Source organism: Castor canadensis, chromosome 6 (genome assembly GCF_047511655.1).
Source record: "Castor canadensis chromosome 6, mCasCan1.hap1v2, whole genome shotgun sequence".
Lineage (NCBI taxonomy): Eukaryota > Metazoa > Chordata > Mammalia > Rodentia > Castoridae > Castor > Castor canadensis.
The window spans coordinates 145,796,995-145,811,963 of record NC_133391.1 but is presented as its reverse complement, the minus strand read 5'-3'; the positions used below and the strand labels follow the sequence as shown (position 1 = coordinate 145,811,963).

Sequence of the window (14,969 nt, the reverse complement as noted above, 5' to 3'; positions counted from 1 at the left end):
TTTCTCATTCAATCCTCTCAAATACCATTGTTTCATTATTTATTCAATTTATGTTAGCAAACACAGGTAGCACAGATACACAATATACATTTCCTTCTCCATAAATAAGGAAATTATGGCTCTGAAAGTTAAAATGAAGTCATACATGGTGGCTTGTACCTGTAATTACAGCTACTTGAGAGGCAGAGATTGTCCAGGCAAAAACTTAGGAGACCCCTCTCAACAAATAAGCCAGGCATGGTGTTACACACATATAATCATGGGTACATGGGAGGTATAGGTGAGAGGGATCGTGGTCCATGACTGGCCCCAAGCAAAATGCACAAGACCCTATCTGAAGAATTACTAAAGCAAAAAAGGGCTGGAGGCATGTTTCAAGTGAGAGTGACTGCCTAGCAAGTATGAAGCCCTGAGTTCAAACTCCAGTACCAAAAAGAAAAAAAGAGAGAAGAAAATTGAAAATTTATAGGTGTTTTTCACAATCATTTAGCTACTTGATAAATCTCAGTAGCTTTATCAAGTGTTTAGTGTTGCCTTCATTTTACACGAGTAAATCGGTTAAAGGAAAATTAAGTAACTTTCCTGAAGGTCGTACAGTGTATATATAAAGTCTGGCACATATGTATGAATATATCTTTAGGTTTTGTCTGATTTTGGAATATTTGCATATATATTTATGAGAAAACTTTTGGGGATGGAACGTGCATCTAAAAGTGAAATTCATTTATGTCATATATTCCTTACATGTATAGCCTGAAGTACTTTTATACAAAATTTTTAGTGCACCAGTGTTTTGACTGTAACCTATCACACTATGTCAGGTGTGGAATTTTGCACTTATGAAGACACATTGGCTCAAAAACCTTTGGAGTTTGGAGCATTTAGGATTTCAAACTTTCAAATCAGGGATGCTCAACCTATCCAAATATTAATATTTGGATCAAAATTATTAATAGTGACCTTCTCTGAGGACGGGATTTTGAGTGGTTTGGTTACATTTGGTTTGCTTATCTCTAGTACATAACCCATAATTTTTAAAAAAGCATCAGCACAAATCAGATATTGAGCAGCAGGGTCTAATCACAGTTAAGAGTCCTCAGGCTCAGTTTCTAGCACACTGCCTTACCCACTCAAAGGAGGGAGAATCTGACCTGGTAGAGTATCAAGTATTATCTTCCTAAGTAGTAAATAGGATTGAACATCATCTTATCTGAACATTTTAACTCAGTATCATACCTGACAATGCATTTACTTATAGTTAATAAAAAGTTCAGTTTTTATTGCTGGCCACAGACCAACGTTTTTCGCCATTACTCCATGAAAGCCTATTTAGTAGCAGTATCACCTTCTACCTTAGTCACCTGGATACTCTTTTTCTTAGTTTTCTGGATCTCAGCCCATGGGGGAAACCCAGCTTTGGGGAGCAGGGGAGGGGATTTTGTTCTTGGCAGCTCTCCTGTCTGTCTAGATCTTGTATTTGAGGTCAAGCATTCCTGCTGCCAGGAACAGCTAAATTGTGCTCCCATCCTGTTACCTTGGAGATTTACTCTTGCTCAGGATTGGAATTTGCTGTTGGACTGACTGTTGTAACTTGCTAGCTCTGTATTTTTCCATTTCTCTCTGGTTGCTTTCCAGTGATCTCAAAGCGTCTCTATCTTGATTTGCAGTATCAGCAGCAGGCTTCACATTCCGCTGATCTCCTAGGAGCCATTCCTGACAATATAGTCACTCTGGCTACTTAGCAAGGCTGTTAGTGTAATTTCAGTAGTAAAGAAAAGGATAGATAAGATATATCATGCAAACGTCTTGGAAAAGGTAAAAAGTGACTACTGTGGCCTTTGGTGTTGATTGCTGAAGTCCATATAAAATTTAAGTTTTATACTAGACTATAAACAACCATAATGAATGGTTGATTTCTTTGCCAGTGGTACAGATTGTTATAACAAAATGAAAAAAAAAAGATTAACAATTGTAAAGATCTATTAATATGTTAGTGAGATAATCTTCTATCACTGAAACTTTTTACCTACCTGAATTAAAAATACTTTGATGCCATAGTCTTCTAAATCAGTAGCTGTTATTTGTAAATTTTTGTGGTTTGCTCTTTGAATCTTCATTTGAGCCCAGAGTTTGCTATTGAGGATCAGCCTCAGACTGCCTTGATTACGCATAACTGCAATAGGAAGCGAACATACTAGATCACAGTTCTTGATTCCTTAGCCTTCCAAAAAACTCACCATTTTTGAAAACAAAAGTAAATCTTGTGGTTATCAAACTGTGTTTTCACTATGAAGCCACATTAAGTTAATTTTCAAATTGTATTTTGGTTTTATTATGTTGGAGAACTTTCCTTTTAGCCTAAATGTTAGAATTATATTTTTTTCTATAATAGTTTTAAACGTCTACAATTTTAGAACTTCTGTAAGACCTACTGATCTAAAGAACATTTATCAAGAATTGTCTACAATGGAGAAAACTGATACAAAAACCTTAGGTGTCCAAAAAATAGCACTAAGTAGATTAAGTCATTCAAGAGAATATTATTTAGCCTATTGAGAATATTGAAGATATGGTGATGTGAATGGATGATCATGGTATACTATGTAAAAGAAAATATTAGGTTCCAAAGCATTGCAATACACTGATCATAAATTTTATGTTCTATATATACCTGTCAATAAGATAGTATTCTGTTAACAATGGCTATCTCAGGAAGGTAGGCCTAAATAAGTGATTTCATTTTTTCTTTTCATATTTTCTGATTTCTACACTGAACATATTCTACATGTATAATATGAAAAGTTGTCCTGGGATTTTACTTGCTTGTTTTGATTTTGATTTTTTTTTTCAGTCAGTGTAATTAAACCCAAGAACAACTAATACTACCTTGGTACTACTACTTGCTTATGTTATTTAGAAACCTTGTTTGTCAGTTACAGAACTGAAAACACAGTTCCTATTCTTTTAACCTGAATTCTATTCCTTATGTGTTTCTTGAGTTTGATATCTGAAACTCAACAAATGTTGACATACCTGGATCCAACTTCTACTTGTGGTCTCCTCCAAAGCTTTGGCATTTCAAAGCTGAAAGGTAAAATTATTCCCTGCTCCTTATACTCTGCCCACACTCACTTTCATTTTTGGCTTGATAAAAGCCCAGTGTGTCCTTTTGAATGTCAAACACTGTTTTAATTTGATTCCAACTTTTGACTGTCATTTGATTGTCTATAGGATTCAATAATTGCACACCTGCTTCCTTGGAAACTGACTCTTCACCCCAACCCTGACACCATGTTCAGAATGCCAAGGATAAATTATGAGACAGGTATTTTCTTTTCAAAGAACTTTTCATTTTGCAAAATGGTTTGCTTCATATTCTTCCAATAATAATGAAATTGCTATTTAGGTATGTGATGCTTTGCAGGCAATATTTCATTGAGTTCTTATATTCACTAAAAAAGCCATGAGTTGAAATTTCCTTCTTTTAAATTGATGCAACTAGGACAGAGACAGGTTAAGTCCCTTGTTCAAGGTCACCAGTTAGTCAGTGGTGGAGACAGAACTGGAATGCATGCAGTTAGACAGATGAGCCATCTTGAAAGGGAGAGTCCCTAGATTACATTAAAAATAACATTGTTTTCAATAGTTGGAGTTATTGATGTATTTTGTAACACATGTCCAGGAAGCATGTGCACCTATATTAGAGAAAGCATGGCTTGCTTTACAAAATGATCTTACTTAGTCTTGACTCTAGTGTTCCACAGTCACTGCTTGCTATGTCATTCAGTCTCAAAGTTCCTCTGCCTCTTTCAATCCACGATTGTGTTGTTTTCTTGAATATAAAAATCTTGCAGTTGATCTAAATGACAATTTTTTAAATGTCAAATATATATATAGAATTTTTTCAAACTAAAATATTTCCTGTGCTATATATACTTTTAAATCTGAACTTTAGTCATAATAACCTTTGTAATGATTTATAATCCAGCTTTTGAAAATTATTTAACTCTTAAAAATATGCAATTTTTGAATAGCTCAAACCTCAAAAAAATAAAAAGATATACAAAGTGAAAAGGGCTCCTATCTCTTGTTCCCCATTGCCAGTTTCCACCTCTGTAATGGAATACCATACTATATGTTTTGTTTGTCCTTACAGAAATATTTGTAGGTATATATGCCAATATACATATATGTTCTCCTTTTTTAAAAAAATAGCAGACTACCACTCATATTTGCTGCTTTTCCAGTTAATATGTCTCTATATACACCAATTTTTCATTGAACTTAATAATCTTTCAGCTACTTAAAATTATTTGGAAGTAAAGGAATCATGGAACTATTTGCATGCTTAAAAAATTTCAAAGACAGCATGAGAACTTGGAGAACTATAATGTGATACCACAGGGTCCCCAAACATTACATAATGAGTACTAGTGATTCTCAAATACTCCTGTGCATGAGAATCACATACACAGCCTGCTAAAAATATGGCATACCACAGCCATATTTTAGCAATTATTTCAGTTGGTCTGAAGTTAATCTAGTCCAAAGATTATGCTTTAAAAAGTCACACTTTTTTAGAATAAAAGTAAACTTAGATCATGGAGGAGAGGAAAAGAGTTTGGGAGAAAAGCAGAAGGAGAAAGGGGAAGGGAAATTCCTGCCTTGTTGAAAAATGATAAAGTTGTAGTATCCTGATAACACTCTTCTCTCAACTATGATACTGTACAGTACATTCATGAAATTCTTGATTTATACAAAATTCTAAATGTTTTATCTTAAACTAAAATCAAATCATCTTAAGAACATTTAAAAATCTTCAGTGTAAATATAATTAATAAATCATGTGTTAACAGTCTGATTTATAAAAGCAAGCATGCAAAGTATAAAGAAAGAAGGATCTGAAGTTATTTTAAGGTAGTCTCCTAGCCCAGCACAGTGGTACACACCTGTAATTCTAGCACTTGGGAGGCTGAGGCCAGGAGGATCAAGAGTTTGAGGGCAGCCTGGGCTACATAGTGAAGACCCTGCCTCAAAAACAAAAACAAAAACAAAACCAGGATCCTTAACTGTCTTCTTTCTAATGGACTAATCTGAATGGGTACAGTCCATTTTCCTGAAAATCATACATACACATGTTAGAAGATAACAAAATATTGCTTTCAGCTTTGGAAGTCACAAATATTTTTGTTCTGTCTATATTTCCATCTGATGATGATGGTCTTATTCCATATATGTAATTGCTACCAGAAAAAGCAATGTATGACATACAGACCTTTAACACATTATGTTCTGCTTCTTCACCTGTTATAACATCAATTTTCTCCAGCAAGTATTTTCGTGATGGTTGGGAAGAGAAAGCAGCGGCTGATTCAATTAGGGATGTATTTTTAACAGAATCTGTTCCTAAAAGGAAATGGGGGGAAAACACATAAAAGGCCTCATTTTCTCTGCTGTGAAAGTTCTTTGTTGCCCCTGTTAACATATGTGTCCTTACCTAGTAAAAAGATTAAACTGCTTGAGTTTGGGGGAAATCTCCTTATTGACTCCCTCCAGAATTAAGTCAAAAGCCTAAAGCCTATAATATCTGATCAACTTATATGTTTTAATCTTTACCAAAAATTTTAAAACACTAGATCTTGAGTTCTTAAAATGTTATAGATATTAAACAAGTAACATGATACACAGGAGACAAAGTAGTTAAATACTATACAAATAAAATTCTTACTTGAATTGGGAGAGTTGATAGGAAATTTCAGAATGGATTTGAATGTTTTTTCCTTGACATATGCATTATTTTCAGGTTGAGGTGGTATGAATTTTTGAGTGCCCTAGATGGGAAAAAAGCATACATTATTTAATTTCGTACCTATTCATTTTCAGTAAGCCAAAAGATACTTCTGTTGTTCTATTTCATCAAAGCACACAAACCCAGCTGCTATGTTTTTACTTCAGGCTCCTCGTGGGCCAAAGAGAGAATTCTTTGCTATTGCTCGAAGCCTTTGGTTCTAAGTCTCAAAAAACACAAACTAGTTACCATCAGTGTACTTCAGAGAGCATCTAATCACAGGACTAATGGGAAAGCTCTAATGGCACAGAAGATATGGGCTTTTTCCATGCTCCCAGTAGACTGACCCAATGACTAGGACACACAACTCTATTTCAGGGTGGCTCAGTAGTCCCAGAAATTCATGGTGTGGGGGACAGTTATCTAGAGACTCCACTAGATGTCTCAGGGAACATATTTGTAGAAAGAACTCTAACATTTTCTCCAGGAAATTTTTTTTGCCAGCTATCACTTTTAAGGCTGCATACTTGAGGCTCAATATATCTGATGTAATCAAAGCCTTATGAAGAAAGATTTAACATTTACAACCATGTATAGCTCTCTGCAGAATAGGGAGGACTGGCACGATGATACTTAAAACTTCACGTTCATGTCTTTTCTTTTTTTGAACTCAAAATTCTTTCACATTATTTGGACATCAAGGTACTCCCTTAAAATTGGTAGAGATGGGTATAATTATACTCACTTTAAGAAACTAGAAACTTAGCTCAGAAAATTTAATGACTCACTCTAAAATCACATGGTCAGCCTGTGAATGTAGTAGGAATGTACCCTGGCCTTCAAATCAGAAGGCCACAGGCTTACGAGATTAATTAGAGGAAAAATATAAATTATCTCTGTAGTTCTCGTTAGGATAGTACTAACTGAAAGAGATAGAAAGTTCAGGTCTTTTTATGCCCACAGCTAAAGGCACAAATGCTATTTCAAACCAAACCAAATTATAGTCTGGGCTATAATTCATTTAATAGGTATCTCTATCTCCCCTTACAGATTATAAGCCCTTCCAGGGCACTGTGTCTCCTTTAGCTTTGCATAACCACTTAGTTGGTTTCAACCTGGCTGTATGTTAGAATAACTTGACACCTTGCCTCACCCACAGAGATTCTAACCTAACTAGTCTGGGGTGAGGCCTAGGCATAAGAAATTGTTAGGCTCACCAGATGATTCCAACACACAGCCAAACTTGAGGCCTGTGCTTTGTGTACTATAGGAATTCAGTACATGTTTGATAAATTGAAAATTGATAAATGTTCAGGTTGATTCAGTGATTGGAAAGCATTTTAATTGTACCTGACATCTTACAGAAGCTATGACTAATCTAGTGTCAAATTTAAGAAATAAATGATATGCAATAAATGTGTCTAAATATATTGCATGGTATTGTACCCTATTGGTAGAGTTGACTTTCTTTTTTTTGAAACAGGATCTCACTACATAGCCTAGGCTAGCCTTAAAGTCAAAATCCTCCTATCTAAGTCTCCCAAGTGCTAGAATTACAGACATGTACCACCATGCCTGGGAAAATTTATCCTCCTCTTATGAGCTACAGAGGGATGCCTTTAAGCTAAAAGCTACAATACTAACCTTGGCTTTAAGGAGTATCTGAGATACAGCTAGAATAAGTGAAATCTGAAAAATTAGTGATTTATGACAACCTTTTAAAATCTTGGAATAAACTAGCCTTGTGAGCTGACTCATTAATCTGAGCCTTTGCATGCTTTTTATTAATTATACAAAAGTGAGTTTCATTGTGACTTTTTCATAAATGCATATAAAATTACTTTGATCATAAAATCTCTGCAATGTCTTTAGGATTTCTCATGTAATGGGTAGCCCTAAAACAAGCACACCCGGGCCTATCTCAGCCATGATCCTGGTCTGGAAGAAAACTGAAAAAGGCATAAAGATATGAGGGGCCTGATGAAACCAAAGCACAGTTGATTCACAGCTTTTACTTTGCTGTAAATTCCCCACCATAAATTACACTGTTTTAGAAATCAAAGCTCTGTGGAGGGCCAAGCAGCAGCTGCTTTGTGCAGGAAGCTGATCAGTGTTAAGTAAGGATGACGGTGATAGTAGGGATTTTTGCTTGGCAAGTACATTCCCTTGGGCAAAAGCTACCCCCCAAATTTATAATAATACTTTTTGATGTAAGAGCTTGAAGGGTAGGGTTGTGATTAACTATTAAGAATAAATTGGTAAGTGATTTTAAATACATCTTGTTACAAAAATGCTATTAAAATATCATTAGCAATTGAGTTCATCTAACTACTGAAGATAATTCTGTAATTTCCTTAGGTACTTTCAGTTTAACACAAGTCAAAGAACTATTTAATATTTTACATCAAGAATAATATTATAATTATGTAGTTCCCTTCCTCAGTGGCTTCCCATCCATTATTCTAACAACTAGGACTCTTCTTCCCAGGAGAATCTTTCCACTTAAAGAAAGAAAAAAATGTACCTTCGAACACAGGAGTTAAAAGTATGCTCTGATTTAATATTGCTTTTAATTAATTTGCCTTCAGAAACTTGAACTGACAGTTCTCTCTATGGTAACAGAAACATTTACCAAAATCTTACCAAAACTCTTTCTACCATGTTTTCTCCAAAAACAAAGTCAGAAGTGCAACTTTTGAAAGAATACTTATCTTCATTTGGTTGATATCTAAGAAAAAGAAATAAGCATTTGCTATTTTGAATATATGGATAAAGCCATTTTAAACCTTAGTAGGCAAAATAATCAAGTGATTCAATATAGTTATGTAAAGCATAAATACCTGCTGCTAACTCTTGTTCATCTGAAGTTAATAACAAATGAAGGAAAAATATTCCCATAGGAATATTTTATACATGTATACAATTACTTTTATCTTAAAATCTCAGCAATCCTTAAGATTCCTCAGGTAATGAAGACCCCTAAGACAAGCTAGCCACCCTGGGCCTATCTCAGCCATGGTCCAGGTCTGGATGAAAGCTGGAAAAAGCATGAAGATGTGAAGACCCTGAAGAAACCAAAGATACAGTTGTTTAAAGTTGTTTGCTTTGCTGTACAACTGTCACTGTTAGATTATACCGCCTTAGAAATCAGAGCTCCGTGCAGGGTTATTATAGGTGTATCAGACATTATAGGTTGAGACATGCACTACCAAAGGTGATATTCAAAATATTTGCCAGACCTTACACACTGGCATTGACCCGTACAAAGATCTTGTGCCCATCACTGCATGGCTGTGTGATCAGCCAGAAAGGCTGCCTTGCTTTTTCAGCACCAATCTCTAATCACCACTCTTCTCTGCCCCAAGTGGCAGATGCTGCTTTTAGCAATCAAGAGATCATCAGGGCAAAAGCAAAACTCATTTATCTTGTCAGTTACGCTTGAGCAGGTGTTGCTTTAATTATTTTTCTCCTCCCAGAAACTTTATTTTTAATGTTAAAAAAGTTTTGCATGATGAGAAACTCAACAGACGTGCAGCCCTCTCTTTGTAGGCAGATGTACTCTGGGTTCTCGATTGATCCCCAATGTGCACAGTAGGCAAGTGCGACTATACCCGGTTGGAGCTTATTCATGTGAGATAATGTTTGTCGACAGCTAGTATTAATGTTCTCTCACATCAAACATTCCTTCAGGGAGGGGGGGTAAGGGAAAAAAATTAAAAAGAAAAACATTCCTTCATCATCAGTAATGCTAAGGAATATTAACTTTTCATTTTACAGATTTATACTGCCTTCAATTTTGTCTACACAATTTATGCCAAAAAATAATAGATACTATTGAATCTAATTAAAAAGAAGGAAAAGAATATCAAAGAAACAGGAAAAAGACTAATGTAATAACCAAACAATTAAGTGAGTGATCCTATGTGAAACAAGCTGAAACCAAAAAAGGGGCTAGTGGCATGGCTCAAGAGGTAGAGTGCATGCCTTATAAGCATAAGACTCTGAGTTCAAACCCTAGTACTGCAAAATAAATAAACATATGCTGTTTAAATGTCAAATGTTTTGAAAAACATTTTAGACTTGTGTTCTCATAAAATGTCCTCTCATCTAGGAATCTTGGCAATTTATCTATACAAGGTCAGAATATTATTTTACATGAGTGGTTATAATGATTAAAGAAAACAAGAATGAAAGGAAAATAATTCTGTTATCTCATTACAGGCTGAGCATCCCTAATCCAAAAAATCTGAATTCTAAAACTCTCCAAAATCTGCAAATTTTGAGCACTGACATAATATCACAAGTGGAAAATTCCTGACTTCATGTGATGGTCCACAGTTAAAATGAACAAAATTAATTAAAATATTTTATAGACCTGCCTTCAGACTACATTCTAAGGTATATATGAAGCATGAATGAGGTTTATGTTTAGACTTAGGTCGATCTCCAAGATTTTTCATTATGTATGTTCAACTATTCCAAAATTAAAATAAAAATACATATCATCAAACACTTCTAGTCCCAAACATTTCCAGTAAGGGATATTCAATCTATATGAACTTACCTCACTGAGGCTGCACCTAAAAAATGCTGGTTAGTAGACAAATGGATTGAAATTCCGGCACTTGGGAAATTTTCACTTAACAAATTGGAGTTCCACCCAGAAATCTGAAAGAAAAGAAATCCACCAAAAAGTTCATAGAATTGTCTTACTATAGGAGTGTCAGACAAGGAAACAGTATGGTTAAATATGCTGAAAGCTTGCTGCATTCAAGTATTGCCCTGAGGACTGGCAGAATGGCTCAAAGTGGTAGAGTGCCTGCCAAGCAAGCATGAAACCCTGAGTTCAAACCCCAGTACCATCAAATAAAAAAGGTATTTCCCTGAGCCTTTTTTGTACATGATCACATTTACTCCTCATAAGAACTTCATACACTTTATACTTCTGCTATCCACACTTCACAGATGTGTAAACTAATATAAAGGACTTAAATTGCTTGCCTAAGTCACATGCTCTATGGAGCTGACATTTAAACACAATTCTGTCTGACACTGAAGACAGCATACTTCATTGTAATATTCAGAAACCTTGTTGTCTTTTGTTACTTGTACCTGTTTAGCCAAATGGAGTTAATTCTTATTTATGGATTAGGTAGGCTATGTTTCAGGACTATTCTCTAATTCCTGGAAATATCCTAAGACCTTCATCATCACAGCCACCCAATGTAAGAGGAAACTCCACTCATCTCTTCATCCTGATATTTTCTGCTCCTAACTTAGCCAATGAGTAACTCCGTTTTAGAGAATATATGTGTGCACCTTACCTGTACTCCTATGTAATTATTGGAGTTAGGAACTTTAAAACTGGAAGGAGCTCCATAAATTATCTAGTCTATCATTTATAATGTTTTCCAGATAACTCCCTTCCCCCACCAGGGATTTGCAAAGATGTTCTGAGGGGTTCATGTCTTTATAGGCAAGTGGAATTTGTTTCCACTTAATTTTTTATGTCAATCAACAAGTATAATTTTGAGTATTTTCCCTTTTATAGCAGGTGTTTGAAAACAGACAAATATGTGTCAAGAGAGCAGGTGCCATGGTGAGCCAAGATCAAAGTACATGCTGATAACCAAGTCAGTCAGATCATTTATCTCTCATTAAAAATAGTAGTTTCTACTCTCATGTTGCTTAAAATAGTTTTAGGTATATATTATGTAGCTTATGCATAGTAAGTGGCCACTGTTTAATAACAGAATAAATAGCAATTTCTCTGATTTTGATACATAAGCTAATAAGGAATACACAAATAATGATTCTACAAAGTTTCCTTAAAGATAATTTTCACCAAATCTCTAACTTACATTCATTTGGTCAAACTTCTTGCATAGCATTTTATAGGCATATAAAATGAAAATGTATATGAATCTTTAAAGGTCATAAAACAGAAAATTCAATGATATGCATATCCAATTGGACTTTTTAGTAATTGGAAATAATATCTATTCATTAGACCTTATAAATTACTCAAGAAGAAATACGTGCAAACCAGAGATAGAAATTGTCTTTTATGATTTGTCACTTAGACAGAAAACATGAGAAATATATTAATAAATTTTGTTTTTAAAATATTCAAGATTTATAAAAGTCATGACAAGAAAGAAACATTAATCTACTTTTAATGTCTTGACACATAAACAAAAAATTGACGTATACTTTATAGTACATACCATTGCAAAATAAAATGTAGTATAACATTTTAGAAATTAGTTAACTAGTCATACTTTTTCTTACATAATTTGCAACAAATTAAACAAAATACATCACAATATTCCTAAATACATAAAAGTAGTAATTAATATAACATGGTGATTACCATATTATGTTTTAATGAAAACTGATAATTATATATTAACCTGAAATTAAAAACATGTCTTACTTAAAAAACCACTTATGCATGGTATATATTGCTATATATAACAATATGCATAGTAATTATTTTTTAAATTATTTTTAAAATTCATAATGGGTCATGAAATTGTATCTTACAAAGACAAGGATTTGGAAATATAAAAATTTTGGTAAATGCTGACCAAGCTCAACTTCATCATTTTCCTGATAAAAAGACAATGGTGGGAGCTTTGTTTGGATTAACCTAGGTAGTTGCTGATTTTTTTTTTGCTGAATCAAAATAAGTGATATGTTTTTCACTTCCATGTATTGCTGCCCTTTGTGTTCAGAATGGAAAAAAAATACAAAGCAGAATCAAATGACCAATCCTCAAAAGTAGTGGTAAACAATTCTCAAATTCATCTACCTTATGACCTATTCTTGCTAACTGTCTGTGTCTGCTGGAAGACACAGTTAGAGTTACAGCAAAACAGTAATCCTCAACCCATATCAGCATAACCTGAGCAAAGTGAGGATCTCCTTAGCAAAGCTTACAGTGGGTGATTCAGACACTTTGATAATTGGGAGAGAATTCTTATCTGTCTCCAGAGGCTTTCCAGGCCCTCCCAATTATACTGTATGGAGAGTTCCTCAAGCCTGTTACCCATGAAAATGGGTCTGGAGTGGATCCCTAGTGTGACCTAAACTGGCAAAGCCACAATATGATATTGAACAGCTGGGTGAAGCAGAAAAATCTCCTTTCCTTTCTTGATTACTGATTCTGGTCCCCACCCACCTCATTGTTTCCCTGATTTTCATATGGGTTCAGTGCACTGGAATAAGACCCACAGGTTCTCACTGCCCCCAAACACAGCTTTCCCAGTTGGGTCTTTAGAGGCCACAAAATTTGTTTCATGGAATAACACTTCAATTTAAGAATTCTTGCTGCCTGCCCTGGATGTTTCTCAAGCTTGTCTATTGTGGATACAGCAACAAAACAGACATCAACAAACCCTAATATTGGATGTGGAGAATCCCAAAACAATCAGCACAACAATCCTACCATAGGGGTTTTCTTACCTTCTTGTTTTGCTTTGTTTTTTCTTTACTTTTGTAGGATTCCAATGCATTGGGCCCACATGTTTTTCTTTCTTCTTCACAGCTTTGAGCTTGTGGTGGCTGCAAAATAGCAGGTCTTAGAATGTGTTCAGAATGTTTCACTGCACCTAAAAGGAAAAGAATTAAAAGTATGATAAGTTTTCTTGAAATACTCCTTTCTCCCTATTTTTAACTAATATAATGCTATTTTCTAATATCATGACTAAAAGAAACAAACCAAAGCTAAAATAACCAGTGAACTGCCTATTTCTTACTTTCTATCTACCTTTTGCAAAATAAGTATTCATTTAGACTATGGGATATGACTTACCAAATTTTTTATCCTTCAGGTTTTGTCACTCTGCCCTACCTCTGTATACCCAAAGGAGACATATATATTCAGACTAATAAAATATGCATGGTAAAACGTAAAATTTCCGAGATTCTTGAAACACAAGCTACATACCTTGTTTCTCATTGTTAATATCAACATTCCTCTGCACAACAGTTGATGTCATAAAAACATTGTTTTTCCTCGCTGTAGGAAAAAATATTTAAAAATCTGTGTCAATTTCTACACTACTGAGGGTTTAAAACTCCTTCTCTGAGCCCACCAGTAGATGTCGCTATTGGCATTGACAGCAGCCAGTTAGAGGGCTGTAATGCTAAAAAATGGGACTGCCAGGTGAGTTTTAATATATAATTCTGTTCACTGTCAGAAATCTAAATGAAAATTAGGCCACTGACAGAAAAGTCAGGCTTTCTTCAAATTGTAAAATCTGAATTAGTAACGAACCTTGTGTGCATTGATACATAGCTCTTATCTGATGTTATAAAACTGCAAAGCCTGCCCCACTCCTAGTCTTTAACAAGTATGCCTGAAGAAAGAAGTAAAGATGACCACTATGCTAGATTATTTTTCTATAAGTGTGCTGGTGGGACTACAAGTGTAGAATTTCTACACATTTCAAAGGAAGGGAATGCCCTTTTAATTGCAGAAACAGCAACTGTTGGGCATTTGACTAATGGAGATGATAAAAGAATAAGAATTGTTCCTTCTAAGTATTTTGCTAAGTATTATAAGGTTACAAGTGTTGGGACAGAACTGCTTCTCTAACTTCAAGTTAAATTGAATTGTTTTCATCACCTGTATTATTGAAAACCAGCAATGAACAGACTTTACAAATTGTACTATTTTTCTCATTTCCAGTTCCATTAACATTCTACACAACATAAAATGGAATGGTATTTTCTGATATCAGTGTTCTTTCTTGGTGTGTGTCTGATTTTTTTAAATGAATTAAAATGAAGTAGTTATCTAGATAACTTTAAAACTATCCCTTTATTTTATGCATAAACAATAAATCAGAGCACTTTGACTCTAGGATTAAAGCCTCCTATTTCTCTTAATGTCTGTAGCTTGTCAGTCAGGTTTAGAAGGGCTCTGTTGAGCAAGGAAATACTCTTCTGTGACTGATGGAGCCTGATGTACTGTTGCTCAGTCACACTTACAATTACTAATAAGAACATTGATTCTTTCATTTGAAAATTCTGTAGTACATGGGTAGAGGAGTATCAGTTAAAAGGAAGTGAATACTTTGTATTTTTTTAATTTCTTAATGGCAAACTTAACTTGGAAAAGGCACTGGGTTGTTTGGTAGAAAAAAAAATACACAAGAACAGAAATTATCTTTTT

At 34.6% G+C, this 14,969-nt stretch overlaps 1 protein-coding gene across 2 annotated transcripts in view; it reads right to left on the bottom strand.

The window, feature by feature from the left end:
* The window catches only part of Ranbp3l (RAN binding protein 3 like), a 49,423-nt gene that overhangs the window by 3,542 nt on the left and 30,912 nt on the right, over positions 1 to 14,969 (bottom strand). For both annotated transcript variants that reach the window (XM_074077616.1, XM_074077617.1), the window contains 8 exons: positions 13,740 to 13,811; positions 13,256 to 13,401; positions 10,353 to 10,456; positions 8,432 to 8,516; positions 5,729 to 5,831; positions 5,276 to 5,406; positions 3,739 to 3,859; positions 2,031 to 2,173 (listed from right to left, as the gene is read on the bottom strand). In XM_074077616.1, coding sequence (XP_073933717.1) covers positions 2,031 to 2,173; positions 3,739 to 3,859; positions 5,276 to 5,406; positions 5,729 to 5,831; positions 8,432 to 8,516; positions 10,353 to 10,456; positions 13,256 to 13,401; positions 13,740 to 13,811 — 905 coding nt within the window. The remainder of the gene's footprint in view (positions 1 to 2,030; positions 2,174 to 3,738; positions 3,860 to 5,275; positions 5,407 to 5,728; positions 5,832 to 8,431; positions 8,517 to 10,352; positions 10,457 to 13,255; positions 13,402 to 13,739; positions 13,812 to 14,969) is intronic.